Source organism: Poromitra crassiceps, assembly GCF_964638095.1.
Source record: "Poromitra crassiceps genome assembly, chromosome: 3".
Classification (NCBI taxonomy): Eukaryota; Metazoa; Chordata; class Actinopteri; order Beryciformes; family Melamphaidae; genus Poromitra; species Poromitra crassiceps.
The window spans coordinates 52,054,371-52,071,204 of NC_139625.1; the positions used below are offsets into that span (position 1 = coordinate 52,054,371).

At 45.6% G+C, this 16,834-nt stretch overlaps 1 protein-coding gene across 1 annotated transcript in view; it reads right to left on the reverse strand.

The window, feature by feature from the left end:
- hs6st1a (heparan sulfate 6-O-sulfotransferase 1a) overlaps positions 1-14,896 on the reverse strand; it is a 40,009-nt gene extending 25,113 nt beyond the window's left edge. Inside the window, exon 1 of the mRNA XM_083633512.1 lies at positions 14,100-14,896. Coding sequence (XP_083489638.1) covers positions 14,100-14,599 — 500 coding nt within the window. The 5' untranslated portion in view covers positions 14,600-14,896. The remainder of the gene's footprint in view (positions 1-14,099) is intronic.
- Between the last annotated feature and the right edge of the window lie 1,938 nt (positions 14,897-16,834).

The window sequence follows — 16,834 nt, forward strand, 5'->3', positions numbered from 1 at the left end:
TGGCAGATAAAAAGCACTTCCTGACGCATCACTTCCTGTCTCTGGAGGAAGCTGACATGCTGGGAACCCAAAACCACAGGATGGAGGTGGGAAATGTAGTGGTGAAACTTTTTTTGATGGAGTGAAAAGAGAAGTGAAAGAGAGAGAGAAGGGGGGAGGGGAGGAGACGATCATCAGGGAGAGAAAACAGAGAGAAAAATGAAATGAAAGAGAGCGAGAGCGAGACAAGGTGAAACCTATATACTCGTGCCCCAGATCCAGACGGCTGTGCACGCGCGGTGAGAGGAGGCGGAGCAGTCAGAGACAAAGAGGTGAAAAGACACTAAGAATAGTATAGCTGGATTAGCTTTTAACGCCGACCTTTATTCATCGGGGTAACGCTCTCTCGCTCCGCCGCCTGCTCAATAGCTGTGTGCGTGGTTACTAGAGAGGCCTGGCCCACTTTTTTAACCGTGGACTTGGACTCGGCGTTGGCCCGTGTCGAGATTTCCAGATGAGGTGCAGCAGGGCAGGAATTAAAGCATGGCCAAACAGCCAGTGCCGTGCGTGGATGCCCCGGAGTGTGGCCGCGATGCCCCTTCTAAAATTAACTATCGGCCAGTTTGGCATGTCCTGTTTTCAACTGGCCGTTGCGCCCTTAAAAGAAAGTTGCGGATTTCTTCATTAAATCTACATGATGTGACGCTGCAAATAAACAAACTGACGTTTCCCAGTGTCTCCGTCATCAGGCTGGACTTCCACAGTGCCTCCGTCATCAGGCTGGACTTCCACAGTGTCTCTGTCATCAGGCTGGACTTCCACAGTGTCTCTATCATCAGGCTGGACTTCCACAGTGTCTCCGTCATCAGGCTGGACTTCCACAGTGTCTCCATCATCAGGCTGGACTTCCACAGTGTCTCTGTCATCAGGCTGGACTTCCACAGTGTCTCCGTCATCAGGCTGGACTTCCACAGTGTCTCCATCATCAGGCTGGACTTCCACAGTGTCTCTGTCATCAGGCTGGACTTCCACAGTGTCTCCGTCATCAGGCTGGACTTCCACAGTGTCTCCATCATCAGGCTGGACTTCCACAGTGTCTCCATCATCAGGCTGGACTTCCACAGTGTCTCCATCATCAGGCTGGACTTCCACAGTGTCTCCATCATCAGGCTGGACTTCCACAGTGTCTCCGTCATCAGGCTGGACTTCCACAGTGTCTCCATCATCAGGCTGGACTTCCACAGTGTCTCCGTCATCAGGCTGGACTTCCACAGTGTCTCCATCATCAGGCTGGACTTCCACAGTGTCTCCATCATCAGGCTGGACTTCCACAGTGTCTCCGTCATCAGGCTGGACTTCCACAGTGTCTCCATCATCAGGCTGGACTTCCACAGTGTCTCCGTCATCAGGCTGGACTTCCACAGTGTCTCCATCATCAGGCTGGACTTCCACAGTGTCTCCATCATCAGGCTGGACTTCCACAGTGTCTCCATCATCAGGCTGGACTTCCACAGTGTCTCCATCATCAGGCTGGACTTCCACAGTGTCTCCGTCATCAGGCTGGACTTCCACAGTGTCTCCGTCATCAGGCTGGACTTCCACAGTGTCTCCGTCATCAGGCTGGACTTCCACAGTGTCTCTGTCATCAGGCTGGACTTCCACAGTGTCTCTGTCATCAGGCTGGACTTCCACAGTGTCTCTGTCATCAGGCTGGACTTCCACAGTGTCTCCATCATCAGGCTGGACTTCCACAGTGTCTCCATCATCAGGCTGGACTTCCACAGTGTCTCCATCATCAGGCTGGACTTCCACAGCCAGATTTCTCCCGCTCCCGCAAATATATGTGTAACGTAAACGTAAACAGCTAATTATTAGTTAAACTGAGAGGGAGAGAGAAGCCATCTCCCATCACTAACATCTAAGCTATCGTTAACTACTAAGCTAAGTAAGTAGCACATCTGAAATGTGTAGTGGCTAATAAAAAAAGGAGTGAGCTATGAGTGCTTGAGCAGAACTAGTATTAGCCGATGTAGTGAAGAATATAGCGAACTATATAATGAACTGGGTTGAGACAGATCAGTAGCAGTAGCCTGCATGAGGCGTTTAGGGAACATCTGATTGTAGCTACTTACGTTATCAGGTGTTATTGGACATTTAACTAACTTTGCAGTCTGAGCTATCTTATTATGTGCTGTATCACACTGCAGCATTACGTTTCTCCATCACGACATTTATTTTGTTGAGGGAAAAATGACTGAAAAATATATTTGAATAACCATTGGTTTTGGCCTTGGTGCCCTACATTTTTGCCGCAATGCCCCAATAAATTTGGATTGATCAAAAGCCAAAGTTGATTCCAGGCCTGGTGACGTATTTATTTAACCTTGTTTAACCAGGGCAGTTGACTGCGAACTGTCTGGAAAAAGAGCTTGAGGGGGGGTTTGTGTGATGTGTGTGTGTGGTGTGAGGAGGAGAGGAGGGGATAGCAATGTAACCTACAGTGACAGAATTGGTCTGTGTGAAGTCAGTGAGAAGACCAGGCGTGCACACACACACACACACACACGCACACGCACACACACACACACACACACACACACACACACACACACGCACACACACACACACACACACACACACACACACACACACACACACACGCGCACACACACAATCACCTTATGGATATGTGAACACAGATTGCACAGGCCAAACATCCACACTGCACGCACCCGTCCCGGATACATGCAGTCCCTGCTTGAATGCACAGATGAAGGTAGGACGCACGCACGCGCGCGCACGCACGCACGCACGCGCGCGCAGCGCACACACACACACACACACACACACACACACACACACACACACACACACACACACACACACAGACAGACACATTCAAAAAGACTTCTACAGCTCTGCCCTGGAGCGAAGCAGACAAAGCAAGTGTAACAGAAAGAGGATTCACTCTTTTTCCTTCACTCTGTCTTCCATGAATGGCATCAGCAGTTTAGCTCTCCTGGTGGGACTCTGACATGTCATGCACACACACACACACACACACACACACACACACACACACACACACACACACACACACACACACACACACACACACAAGATTGAAGTGTTGGGATGGAGTGATGGGCAGAAAAAACAGAGAGGACCGATGAGAAAAAGAGAGGGTTAGGCGGGGAAGGATACAGAGACAACACTATCATTCATTCTCTTTGGGGATGTGGTAAAAGTTAGCCTACTCTGTGTGTGTGTGTGTGTGTGTGTGTGTGTGTGTGTGTGTGTGTGTGTGTGTGTGTGTGTGTGTGTGTGTGTGTGTGTGTGTGTGTGTGTGTGTGTGTGTGTGTGTGTGTGTGCCCAAAGGAGACAGTCCCAATCAGTTGAAACTCCTCCCCCTAATTCAAAGAGGCAGTCTGCGATTTGCATTTTTCCCACAATTCAATTAACACGCTTGTCAGCCTCTCCTCTCCGTTCACATGCCTCCTCTGGCCATCTCTTCTCACAGACACACAGTGAATTCATGAATAGATTTACTTATTCATAAACACACACGCACACTCAGGAAATGGATGCAATTTTTTATTTGTTTACAAATAAATGAGACGAGCTCAGACTGGAGACGACGAGGGGAAGCTCCCGGGTCACATCCTGTCTGGACTTGTCACATCCAGCGACGTGAAAAGACAGTGCAGCTAATGGATGCAGAGGAGAGCAGTCCCCGGGGACCTCTCTCTGTCTCCGTCCCTCTCTATCTCAGGAGAAGGCGGAGGGAAGGAGGGAGGGGAAAGACAAGCAGAGCCACCAAATAATGGGCACCATGGGGGGTGGGAGAGACTGTTAGAGGGTCTCAGGGCCAGTATCTAGCAAGAGACGGCAAACCCAATTTAGAAACCAGGAACTGGGATCAACCGCAGATGCGCTGACTTTGCCGAGGGGCCCGGCTAATGACTACGGCTAACCCCTTGTCTGATTAATAGCCTGTAATCCCATTCTCATGGCTAGCGCGCCGTAGCATTCCATAGCGCCACCCATTAACCACCATAGAAATGCCCGCTAATCAGTTGGCCGCATTTTGGCTAGCCAGGCTAATGCTAGGCTAGGCTAATCAATAGGCAGTAATCCTGTTGGCGGAGCCACTGTAGCGTAGCGCCCCTCATTACCAGCCATGGAAATGTCCTCTAATCATTCACCGCACGGCTATTTGTCCTCATGGCTGAAGGATCACTTGGGTGGGGTGGTGGGGGGGGGGGGGGTGACATGTGACAGTCGGCAGCAGAGGGTGGAAGAGACAGAGTGACACACAGTCGCACAGGCTGTGTAATCATTAAACGCATCACTCTTGCTTTTCTTTCCTCTCGCTGCGTCAGTGCGTCTGTCTTCTTTGTTGTGTGTACAGCTGGACCTGTCTGGAAAGGCTTTGCTCCGCGTCGGTGTCATTCAGCCCTTATCAATCAATGAAAAACCCTGGCCGATCCATAACGGCTAATCGATATTGAAGGGCTCGCACGCAGACGGAAGACAACCCTCCACTCAGACCACCAAGAGAGGCACTCCTCGAGAGGCCTCCTCTACTCCTCCTCTGCTCATCTTCTGTCTGTCTGAGAGCAGAAATGGCTGCGCTGAATCAATGACGACATTAAATGGTCTCGATTCAACTTGATCATACCGATTCACATTTCTGACATTCTTTTATTTCCAACCAATCAGTTATAGCATTGATTCTGTCTGTGAGCTTCCTGTGTTAAAGCATCCCTGTACGGTACGGTGGCACAGTGTTTTCTCAATAGCAGCAGTTTGGTTTCACTCAGACGATTTGCATCCCTGATCGAATTCAGCCAAACAGCTGCGTGAAGGGAAACAAAATCTCTGCTGCAAAATGGCTGCAGATGGGAGACGTGACATGGCGTTGAAGTGAAGTACTGTGCTAAAGTAAAGTACTGTGTGTAGCAGAGTGAGTTAAAGCATCAACATTTCCTTTTGGGCCGAAGCCGGGAGTTTGGGGAGGCTGGGTTACGGGTCACGTCGACCTGAGTCTGAACCCGAGCTGAACTCTTGTAGTCAAGAGGGAGTAGTGGTGTAGCTGGGAGAGGCCTGTCAACACTAGCCTCAAGCTACTGGGGGAGCAAACACATAGGAAACATATCTCACCCTTTCATGTGTGAGATGATGTGTGAGTGGACTAGGTTTACTATACTGCGAGGTGTAACATCGCTTGCTAGAATAGAAAGCCTGGAAGAGACGCCCCTTGCTACCGGACCTCGTTATATATTGTTGACTGATTGGCCTATGGATGAGTTTATGGTTAAAATGAGAGTTAAAGTCCCTGGAAACCAGATTTTTTTTTTATTATTTAGCATTCTGAGTTCATCACATCACAGGAACCTATGTTAATAAGCCACCAGCCAAACTTGAACGATGATGAACGTCGCAAAGTATATAAATTTAGGTTTGACAGTCATGACAAAAGTCACACACACACACACACACACACACACACACACACACACACACACACACACACACACACACACACACACACACACACACACACACACACACACACACTCCATCTCTCTTTCCTTCTCTCTCTCTCTCCTTCTCTCTCTCTGTTTCCCTCTCTCTCTCTCTCGGAGGAGACCTGCTGCAGACGGGACACGCCCACACAGTCAGCGGGAGAAAAGACGGTCTAAAATCTAATTGATTCTCATGACTTTTGCCATGACTGTCAAACCTAAATTTATATACTTTGCGACGTTCATCATCGTTCAGATTTGGCTGGTGGCTTATTAACATAGGTTCCTGTGATGTGATGAACTCAAAATGCTAAATAATAAAAAAATATTTCTGGTTTCCAGGGACTTTAAGGTAAATATTCTCATCTTGTGAAGTAGGCTATAAGTCCGTTCTGAAAGCGAGTTGGATGCCCGCCCGCATGTCAACCAGCTGCAGTCCCTCCTCATCGTTGTCAATATAGACCCGCTTCAGAAAATATAGGCTATAAAGTTTGACTGACTGCACGTCTCATCTCTGGCTTGTTGCAGGAAGGCAACTTCTTAATTTAGATTATCTTTCAAGTTATTTAATTTCACGTTCTTGGATGCAAAGAGACATTTAATGTAGGCCCGCCAGTGTCTTTCTTTAGGCTTAATTAAACGGGAATATATGACAAACTCAGTTCACAAAGTTTGTGATGAGTTCATTCACTATAATAAAATACATTTGTTGGACGATTGGATAATAGCTTTTGTTTTTTGTGTTTTATTGATTAATCTTAATGGGTCTGCAAACCCGAACCGAATTAATTAATTAAATAAGGAGCGGTGGCTCGCTCCCTTTGCACTGGCAAGCGCAGACCGCAGTGAATAGTTAGATAATTATTTTGAAATCAAAAAATGATTTAAAATTAAGATTTAGTTTGCTAAAAATTATGCAATATGTTATGTATTTAAGAAATTATTAGGCTACATCTATCTTTTTTCAATAGGCCATTTCCTAAATGGTATTCTACTTGATTTGAAAAGATGGCCGACTACACTCAGTCCCTTGTACCCTGGCTGAATTGAACATAACTTGGCCAATAAGTATGTAACATACAAAATAAAACAACCCGTAATACCGTATCTTAATTTTATGTAGAATGTAAAGGACATGTAACTGTTTAGTTAAACTTGCATTCCAGGAATATTGTGACTAAAGATGACGTTAGTGGCTCGAGACTGTTTCGTCCTGAAACCCACATAGGTTGCGCCAGGCGTAACCTATGTGGGATTCGAAATAACGCATCCGAGATAGAAAACGTCGAAAATAAGCCGTGGAGACAGAGGTGCGGCCGAGTCCCGCTCGGCTGGAGTCCAGTCTGAGCGGCTCGCTTCACCTCACTGGCCCCCCTCTCTCTGCTCTCTCTACCCGGGAAGCAGTGCTGCTGCACCCGGCCACAGCGCACAGCTGGCTTGGCGAGGTGAACGTGAGCATTGTGTCCAGTATAACCATTCCCCGACCTGCCTTCTCCATTCCACATCAGCGCTGCTGCCTCAGCCTGTCAGTCATGTTGTAACGTTGATACAGGACAGACTATTTGTTTCGTATTGTAAATAGAACGACGGACATAATAATAAAAATGCATCGGACTCAAGTGTGCAAGGTTTTCTGTGAGTGACGATCTTTGTTCGGATGGCAGATAAAAAAAAAACGCATACGAAATTTCGGACTGTGTGTAAACTCCGCCTGATATTCAGACTGAAGATCGTTACTGTAACTCATAAACTCATTTCCCCTCTACTCAAGAGGACTGGTCTGGAGCCAAGCTATAAACTCCTTGTCCATGGATCATTTTGATGTTCTGTTGCACCCGTTTTGATAGATAGCTGTACAGTGGGATATAGGCTATTGGATTTTATTTAATTTTTTATTCATTGTATTTGCACAAAAAATCTCTGTCCAGTAACCTGGAAGACTTTTATTTTGAGATGTGTTTGAGTGAGATGGTTCTACTTCATGCACATGATAAGAATTGTTATATGAATCTTAATTTTCAAACAAAGTTACAAAAACTTTTTGTAAGCTGTCAATTGTTCTTAGAAAGAAAATCGGAATCGGCAAAAATTGGTATCGGCAAGTCAGACTACTAAAAAATCGGAAATCGGAACCGGCCAACAAAATTGCAATCGGTGCACCCCTAATTATCAGCTTTATTTAGCATGCAAAAGTAGTGCGAGACCCATTCCTGGCTGTTCATTGGCTAATGAGTCTTGCATTTTGGTCCTCCACTGACGCCACTCTCTCTCTAGAGGACACTAGGTTAGATGTCGTTTTCAAGACAGGTGATTGATTAAATGCATCGTGATTCGTTGAGATGCACGTGGGGGAGGCGGCTGCCTCCCAGTTGTTGTGGTGGGGGTCCACCCCCCACCACAACAACTCAAAATCCTGTGGGAAACACCTGACTGCATTCACTTCATGTTGCTCACAGTGACCTTTTACACTTTTTTTTCCAAAGGGGTTTTCCCTGCCATTGACACTTTCAGCTCAAATGGAAAGACCATTAATAGGTTATTGTGCACATTGCTTGGCCCTTGTATTAGCAGCAGCACAGTCGCTAATTAATTACTTATTAATTGCTCATTTGCGTGCGATGAAGCGTTGATCAGCTTGACGCGTGAGGTGAGTGCATAACTGGTGTGATGCGGTAACCACGGCAGCCCTAGGCAACACTAGTCTCAACTGGTCAAAACCAATTAGAGAGCCTACTTTCTAGTAAGCAGGCTTGTCCCGCAAGTGAAGGGGATTTGAAGATGTAAGCAGCTAGGGAATAACCGGCTGGAAGGATGTGGGAGTCTTATTGGGAATGCTGGAACGTGGTGCAGCCACAGCCGGGATGAGGGAACCTATAACCCGCTTTAGAGCGCCCGGCCGCCAGCGCTTAAACCCGGCTAATCTGATTGGATTAACACCGACCTGCCTGGCTACACACAGCCTACCACCACCACGCATGGGCGGGGCACACACGCGCATCCATGTAAAGACACACACACCATGTACGATGTTGTCAGCCAGCCAGGACCGCCTTTGCAGCTTCCAAAAGTTCAGATGGCTGGCTGATTGACCCATGCTGGGCGACCACACACACACACACACACACACACACACACACACACACACACACACACACACACACACACACACACACACACACACACACACACACACACACACACACACACACACACACACACACTGCTGTGATTTGTGCTGTGAATCTGAAACAGACCTATTGAAAGAAAAGTAATGCCCAGTGCTTGACAACCGTGCTAATTGACTACCCCAACCCCCCCCCCCCCCCCCCACACTCCCCTCCCCAGCAATGAAACTAAACGTTTTCACCCCTCCATCTTTTCCATCCTACCCAGAGGGCCGTCCTCTTGCCCAACACTCATCCTCTCATCCTTCCCTCTCCCTCATCTCTTACCCTTCATCACCTCCATCTCCTCTTGCCTCCCTCCCCCCGCCCTCCACACCCTCCCCTCCCCTCATACTCGTACATGTAATCATTCATTAGAACCAAGGCAGTTGTCCATTAGGCAAAGCAGCCATTTTGGAAATTGCAGCAAATCTTCCATGAAAAGACATTTCCTCTAATGCAGTAGTCACGCTCGGGGGGAGAGGGAGATAGAAAGAGAGGAAGAAGGGAGGGAAAGAGAGAGAGAGAGAGGGATGGTAAGGGAGAGAAGGAAAGATGGTGAGGGAGAGACAGAGAGAGGGGAGGGAGAGAGGGAGAGAGAGAGAGAGAGAGAGAGAGAGAGAGAGAGAGAGAGAGAGAGAGAGAGAGAGAGAGAGAGAGAGAGCCCCCGGCCATAAAGCCACCAAGCGGAACGCAAGCCTGCTGTTTGATTAGAGAATGACACCATCATAGAGGGAAGGAGGGAGGGAGCGATGGAGGGAGAGGGAGTGAAAGTGTTTTAGAGGCAAGCAGAAAGGATGAAGAGGAGGCAGGGGAGAGAGAGAGAGAGAGAGAGAGAGAGAGAGAGAGAGAGAGTCAGTCAGTGATTGAGTGAGTCGTGAGTGAGTGAGGAGTGATTTGAGAGGGTCGAGAGAGGCGGTAAAAATTAGCCCCATCACTTCACTTACTAAGACGCACTATGACACATTAGGATTAAAAACACACACACACACACACACACACACACACACACACACACAGTATCCCCCCATGTGAAAGTGTTACAGGCCTCATATCTAAAAGGCCTTATGTCTGTGTCTGTTAGCCTCACACACACTCATTAGTTAGTGTGTCCCTAATAATGTGCATGAGCGTGCATGTGTGTGTGTGTGTGTGTATGCGTGTGTGTATTAGTCCCAGTATGTGTCCCAGGGGATCAGAGAAGAGCATTAAAACTGATATAAGAGATGGAAAATGACAAAGCTGTAGTCAGACTGGCGCTCTTCTCTGTCTGTCTGTGTCTGTGGGTCTGTGTGTATGTCTGTGTGTGTGTGTGTGTGTGTGTGTGTGTGTGTGTGTGTGTGTGTGTGTGTGTGCGTGTGTGTGCGTGTGTGTGTGTGCGTGTGTGTGTGTGTGCGCGTGTGTATGAGAGTGTTCCATTCTCCAATGTCGCGCCACTGTTCATCTCCGTCACTGATCAAAGACAGATCTGTCCTTCCTGTTACTAATCATTCGTCTCACTCCGTCTCTCTCTCTCTGACTTATTGTGCCTTCCTCTCATTCTGACACATTTGTCTGAGTACTGAACTGTGCCTTCATCTTTGCATCTCCACATCTCAAACTGCTGCACTCCCCAAGACAAGGCGCCCATTATCACCATGAGCTGATTTTCCAACCATTTTTGAACAAATTATGATGATGTGCTGAATTAGAAAAGCATTATTAAAAATAAAATCACAACATCGAAAGGCAATGTCGAAGATTTTATGCTCACTTGAAACGGAAACATGATTTGTTGATGAAGAAATGATCAAATCAACAGTGATGGAATGGAAAAACATGTGAGGAATGAATCATGACACAGACTTGGCATGAAGGGGCCTGATGATGGATGGCATCATGGCATCATGGCGTGTTACAGCATCATTGCGTAACAGTTCAAAAGTGCCTTTGAACATTGTGAAATGTGTGTAATATCTCTTCTTGGCTATCACAACCTCCCAGAAATGTCATGCAGCTGTTTCTCCCATTTAGAAGGCGCCTGTTGAGGTTCTATATGGCCATTAGATTGTGTATTAGAATCATAAATAATATAAGATGATTTCTTTGTTTTGGTCTTCAGATGAAAGCATGACATATGGACAACATTAGCCAACAGTGAAGAGCAACAACATCTTCATCAATTCTTCACTCCACCTCACTGATCTATTCTTGACTCTTTCCATTTCTCTTGTGGATGTGTTCCTCTGACATAAGAAGCCTATTTATTCACTTCAACCCAGCTGATGGAAACAGGCCTCATTCACATTTTATTTCTTTGCAACATTTCAGACGTTTGTGTAAAATTCACTTTGACATTTGGAAGGAAACAACTGGAGCCAGATGTCGTCACCAGAGCTGCTGCCGCTGCACGGCCAGAAGATTTCTCGATAGAGCGTTTTCTCTTTCTCTGCCTCACGGTTTCTTGAGTTAACAACGCAGCTCCAAACCGCTTCCTCCGCTAAGTGAACAGCTCAGTTTCTGTCAGGCCCGTAAATCTTCCTGGCCGCTGGCCGGGATGAGGACTGATCTCCAAACCATCTCCGCCACACCGATGGTACACAGCAGAGCTGAAGACCATGCGTACAACACTGCACCGAGAAATCCCAACCACCGCTCGGTAAACACAGATGATATCTCCCTCCTCAGCCTCACAACCACTGCTACTGATCTCTCTCTCTCCTCAGCCTCACAACCACTGCTACTGATCTCTCTCTCCTCAGCCTCACAACCACTGCTACTGATCTCTCCCTCACCAGCCTCACAACCACTGCTACTGATCTCTCTCTCCTCAGCCTCACAACCACTCCTACTGATCTCTCCCTCACCAGCCTCAGTTCACACAACCACTGCTACTGATCTCTCCCTCACCAGCCTCACAACCACTGCTACTGGACTGGAATGCAAATGTCCCTAAACAAGCCAGGGAGGGACAGACAGAAACAGGGAGAGAGCGAGAGCAAGAGAGAGACATGGAGATAGTGCTTCCAGTCTCTCTTCAGAGCCCTTCACTTCAGTAGAGATGATTAGTCGATCGACAGAAAATTAATCAACAACTATTTTGATAATTGATCAATTGTTTTGAGTATTTTTTTTATTTTATTTTTTTAAGAAAAACAAGTCAAAATTATCTGATTCCAGCTTAAATGTGAATATTTCTTTACTCCTCTATGACAGTAAACTGAATAATCCTTGGGTTGTGGACAAAACAAGATATTTGAAGACATCATCTTGGACTTTGGGAAACACTGAACGACATTTTTCACCATTTTCTGACATTTTATAGATCAAACAACAAACGAGTAATGGAGAAAATAATCGACAGATTAATCGATAATGGAAAATAAATAATGGTTAGTTGCGGCCCTGCAGTGCAGCGATTCACGTCTCTTCTCCTTCTAAAGGAGCGCTGTGTAATATGGAGCAGCATTGTTTTTCTTCAGGGTGCTATTAAGCTTCTAGTCCCTGGCTTCTCCTGTCACGAGCGATAGGATGGTCCATTATACCAGAGGCAAAAAATTCTCTCCACCACGCTCACACCCACGCTCTCTCCCACTCTGCCTTCCTGTCTGTTCCTGTTCCCCAGTCTTCGCGCACACACACACACACACACACACACACACACACACACACACACACACACACACACAGTTTAGGCTTATAAACTGTTTAGAAAGTGATGAAAGGCCGTCTATCCTGTTACCACTGAGATATCTCAGCTCGCCATGCAGAATGGTCGGACACGTTATCACCTCTGACCGGGGGAAACCACGGGCGCTGGGACAGACGCCAGCAGCAAATACCAGCGCCAGAGAGAGTGAGATAGTGTGTGTGTGTGTGTGTGTGTGTATGTCCCAGGCAGCAGTAATAATCACCCGGATTATAGCGGAGCCAAACCCCTGCAGGGTCCCCTCTCCCCTCTCCCCCCCCCAGCCCTGCCCAGCCCAGGCTGCAGCCCTGATCCCCTGTTTGAGCAGCTATGGGGCGCAGAGCAGCCCGGATGACATCTCTGCCAGACTGATGGGTAGAGGGCGGGGAAACGCATCTTTTCTTTATCTAAATTAAATTACCTCATATTTCTGAGCCCTTTTGTCCTATCGATTGTCCTTCGCCAAAATAAAATATTGAACGAGCTTAGGGCACACAAAGACACCTAAACCATTCAACAAGCACAGCCTTTAACCACAAGGGTGCAGTGAAATGGAAGTTGATACAGCCGTCAATATGTCTGGGAGAGGGATGCAATATGTGCAACAACAATGGGGAGGCGTGGAGCAGAAATGGGTTATAACTTAATAAAGAATGCGCACAGTGTCGGGCTGGCTTGCAGTCAATGCGTGGGATTATTACTGAGTGGAAATGTTGCCTAGATGTATTACAGTTCCCCGTGTGGAATACAGTCTGCTGAAGCACGCTGTGTAGGAGGATGCCCTGATAATGACACTTCTCAACAATTGTCAGCCTCTCTGTTGATCTCCTATGATGGCATTTGTGGCAGTGTTACAATGTCAATCAACAACAGTTGCCTTTTTACCGTCCATCAGGAGGACAGACTTTCCAGGCTATAATTCCCACAGCTATTGTTTCATACCATGCCATAATACTGTCCCACCCAGTGCAGAGACAGACCCTTGATCTCATGGCTAAATGAATGCCAATGCCACCCTAAAACAATAAATCACTATAATAACCTTATAATAATCCTGTAGGGGCTTGTAGGAGGTGAGTCATAACGTTACTTGGCGATGAGTTTACTGCGACCTTATTTCACTTTGTGGGATTTTTATCTCCTATGATATCACTCAAGTATTTTTTGTGGTGTACGTTTTGTTCTCATGCTTTGCATAATATATCCTTCTAAAATGTACTATTAGTTGTGTTTTCTAAAGAGACAATACCACATTAAAGGCTATTTTGAAAATGAGAAAGATATACATGCAGAAAGACTTTCAGTCATGTAGACCTTGCTTTTTGCTTTAGAGATTACGGTATCTCGAATACAAACAACAAATCACTGCAATATTACTCCTACAGGGACTGTGTCTGTGGTACTGGGTAGTGATGAGTTTAGTGACCTTATTGTAGCCTAGCTTATGGTGTAATGTTATACTAGGCAACACTACAATAGCCTACTCCAGTAGGATTATATATATATATATATATATATATATATATATATATATATATATATATATATATATATATATATATATGGGTTAGGGTTATATATATATATATATATATATATATATATATATATATATATATATATATATATATATATATAGCTGTGAAAATCTTCTAAAATGTATCGTAGATACTGGTACTTTTTATTTTGTTTTGACTAATAACATAAACCCTGCACCAGGGTTGGCTCATATTTGGGGAGAGGAAAAAACTCTTCCTTTACCTTTGATTTTTCAGCTTGTTCTCCTTCTTGTTGAGGACCCCCGGCACACAGTTGGTGAGCTCGGTCCAGTCGGCGTGTAAGCCGCAGCTCCAGCCCGTGGAGAACCGGGAGAAGAGCCAGGTCTCCTTGCGGTTGGGCCGGTAGCAGGTACACTTCTTCTGACCCGGTCTGCAGTCGCAGGGGACCTCCAGGCGGACATTCTGGACGAGGTGCCTCCCGAAGGTAGTCCCCCCTGTCTTCTGGATGTGCAGGAACACGATCACGTCCTCTCCCTTGATTTGGAAATCGATGGTCCTCTCCAGGTCCCTGACGGGGAAGTAGTATTTCTTCACGTAGTGAGGGTCCGGAGTGGGGAAGATGTCCCCCTCGTCTTCCTCGGTGAAATAGCCGTGCGGGGAGCCGAAATTGATCACCCCGGGGGCCACGTACTGATAGAGGATCAGCATGAAACACACGGAGCCCACGACGATCAACAAGAATTTGCTGCTCCTCTCGACCATGGTCCTTCCCAGTGCGGTAGGCTCGTACAGTACGCTACCATTTCAAACCCAATCCGACAACACAGAGCAGGGCGAGAGGCTTCTTCATGCTGCCTCTCTCGCTCTCTCCCTCGCGCTTTCTCCCCCGGTAAGAACGCTTTTGTTCGACTCAAGAATGATTCATTTCCCGTTAAGACGACCGGCCGAGTTGGTACATTGTAAAGCGCGACCGTTCAAGACACATTGTAACTCGTTAAAAACCCCTAGCTGACCCTCCCCCGTTTACTTACTTTGGCTCCCCTACCACACACACATACACACATACACACATACACACACACACAGGCTCTGCATCACCATGGAGTTATGTACCCAGGATGCATCGCGACTCGCGAGAGACCTACCTTTTCAACAAGCTCTCTCTCTCTCTCTCTCTCTCTCTCTCTCTCTCTCTCTCTCTCTCTCTCTCTCTCTCTCGCTCTCTCTCGTAGAAAACGAATGAAAGGGAGCTATTTTAATTTCTTGTTTGATACACAGCGACCGCGTCATTCATCGGATATAGGATAACCAACCCAATAGCGTTAAATCTATAAGTCAAAAATTAACCAATATTTTAACGGAATAGATGTATTGTAATGTAGGGTGGATTTAAATTTGTCAGCTCTTTTACAGTGGATTCTTCACCCAATAAAGTAATCCACCAACTTGTCCAATGCATCAAATCACATCCAGGCCCGTAGCCAGGGTTTGAGAAATACCGAGGTCATTTTAGTGCGGCTTGGGGGGCCCAGGGGGGGCTGTGCCCCCCCCCCCCCCGATAGAAAATGTTGTGCATTTTAAAGTAAAATGCTTCAATCTGGTGCACTTTGAGAGCAAAATGAAGAGGCTAGATCTATAAAGAACTACATACATCATGTTAGATTAATATCCTCTTTACTGTGCTGTTGCTTTAAAATGATACAAAAAATAAATGTCTCCCCATATGATTTAATTTATATTCTGCATACAGGTCACATGGCAGAATACTGCTCAATTAAATACAATGGCCCATCTACACAAACATCACTTACAGGGGAGTTACTTACCCATTCACTTCAATAGAACTGTCCCCAAAGTCTAGCCCCAATCTAGCCTCAATGCAAAATCTGAATGTTGTGAGTTATCTCTCTAACTTCAATAGCACACAGAGAGGAAGCAAATTGTTGCATTTCCGATCAACTGTCGCATTAAAACATCAATGACAGATTAATAGATCTGGGGACTGGGGCTATTTTTCAAAAAAAAAAAAAAAAAAGAAAAAAAAAATTTGGTGTGGAAAATACCGAGGTCATGACCTCGGTGTCCTCAATGGTAGCTACGGGCCTGATCACATCCTACCGTAATACTGTACGTTATTTTCCAACTCCATCTATTCTAAATCAACATTTGCAGTTTATTTCACTAGACATGGCTTGATAATGCAATTAACTGAAAATTACAACATCTAACAAAACAATCAACATTTTACACAATGTCAATGGAAATATAATTGTTCTTTCTTTAGTTTTGTGGATGTTTGATTTATTATAAATCCCCAATTGGGATCACGGCTCACCAAACTTTTTATTTACTACTACATCAGACAGTAGATTTGTTCCTTGACTAACTGAAATGACACTCTAATCAATGCTTCATTGGGGCATTTACATGGTCTGACTCCTGAATACATGAACAAGTCTGACTTTATACACACACACACACACACACACACACACACACACACACACACACACACACACACACACACACACACACACACACACACACACACACACACACACACACAATGATGCATTCAGCATTAATTTTGGTCGTGGTCAATATAGTCTATTCCTCTATGTCTATGTAGTGTACAATTTTATTCACCTAATTACCAAACAAACAATACCAATAAAGCAAATACATTTTCAATGTAATTTGTATTGTTTTAGATGCATACACCACTGGCAAAAAGCATTGCCTTACCATTTGAAATGCTGAATTAACAGCATTTTTTTTTTACAATTGCTACATTTCTTAATAATAATAATAATCATCATCATAATTATAATCATAATCATAATCATAATCATAATAATCATAATATACATTTTGAAATTTGGGTAAAATACAAACAAAAAGTTCTCAAAAGCAAGGCATCCAATCTCACTTTCGTTTACAAGGACAAATGTCCCCAAACCATCAGATCAACAATTCACGCCGCTTCACGTTGCTTCT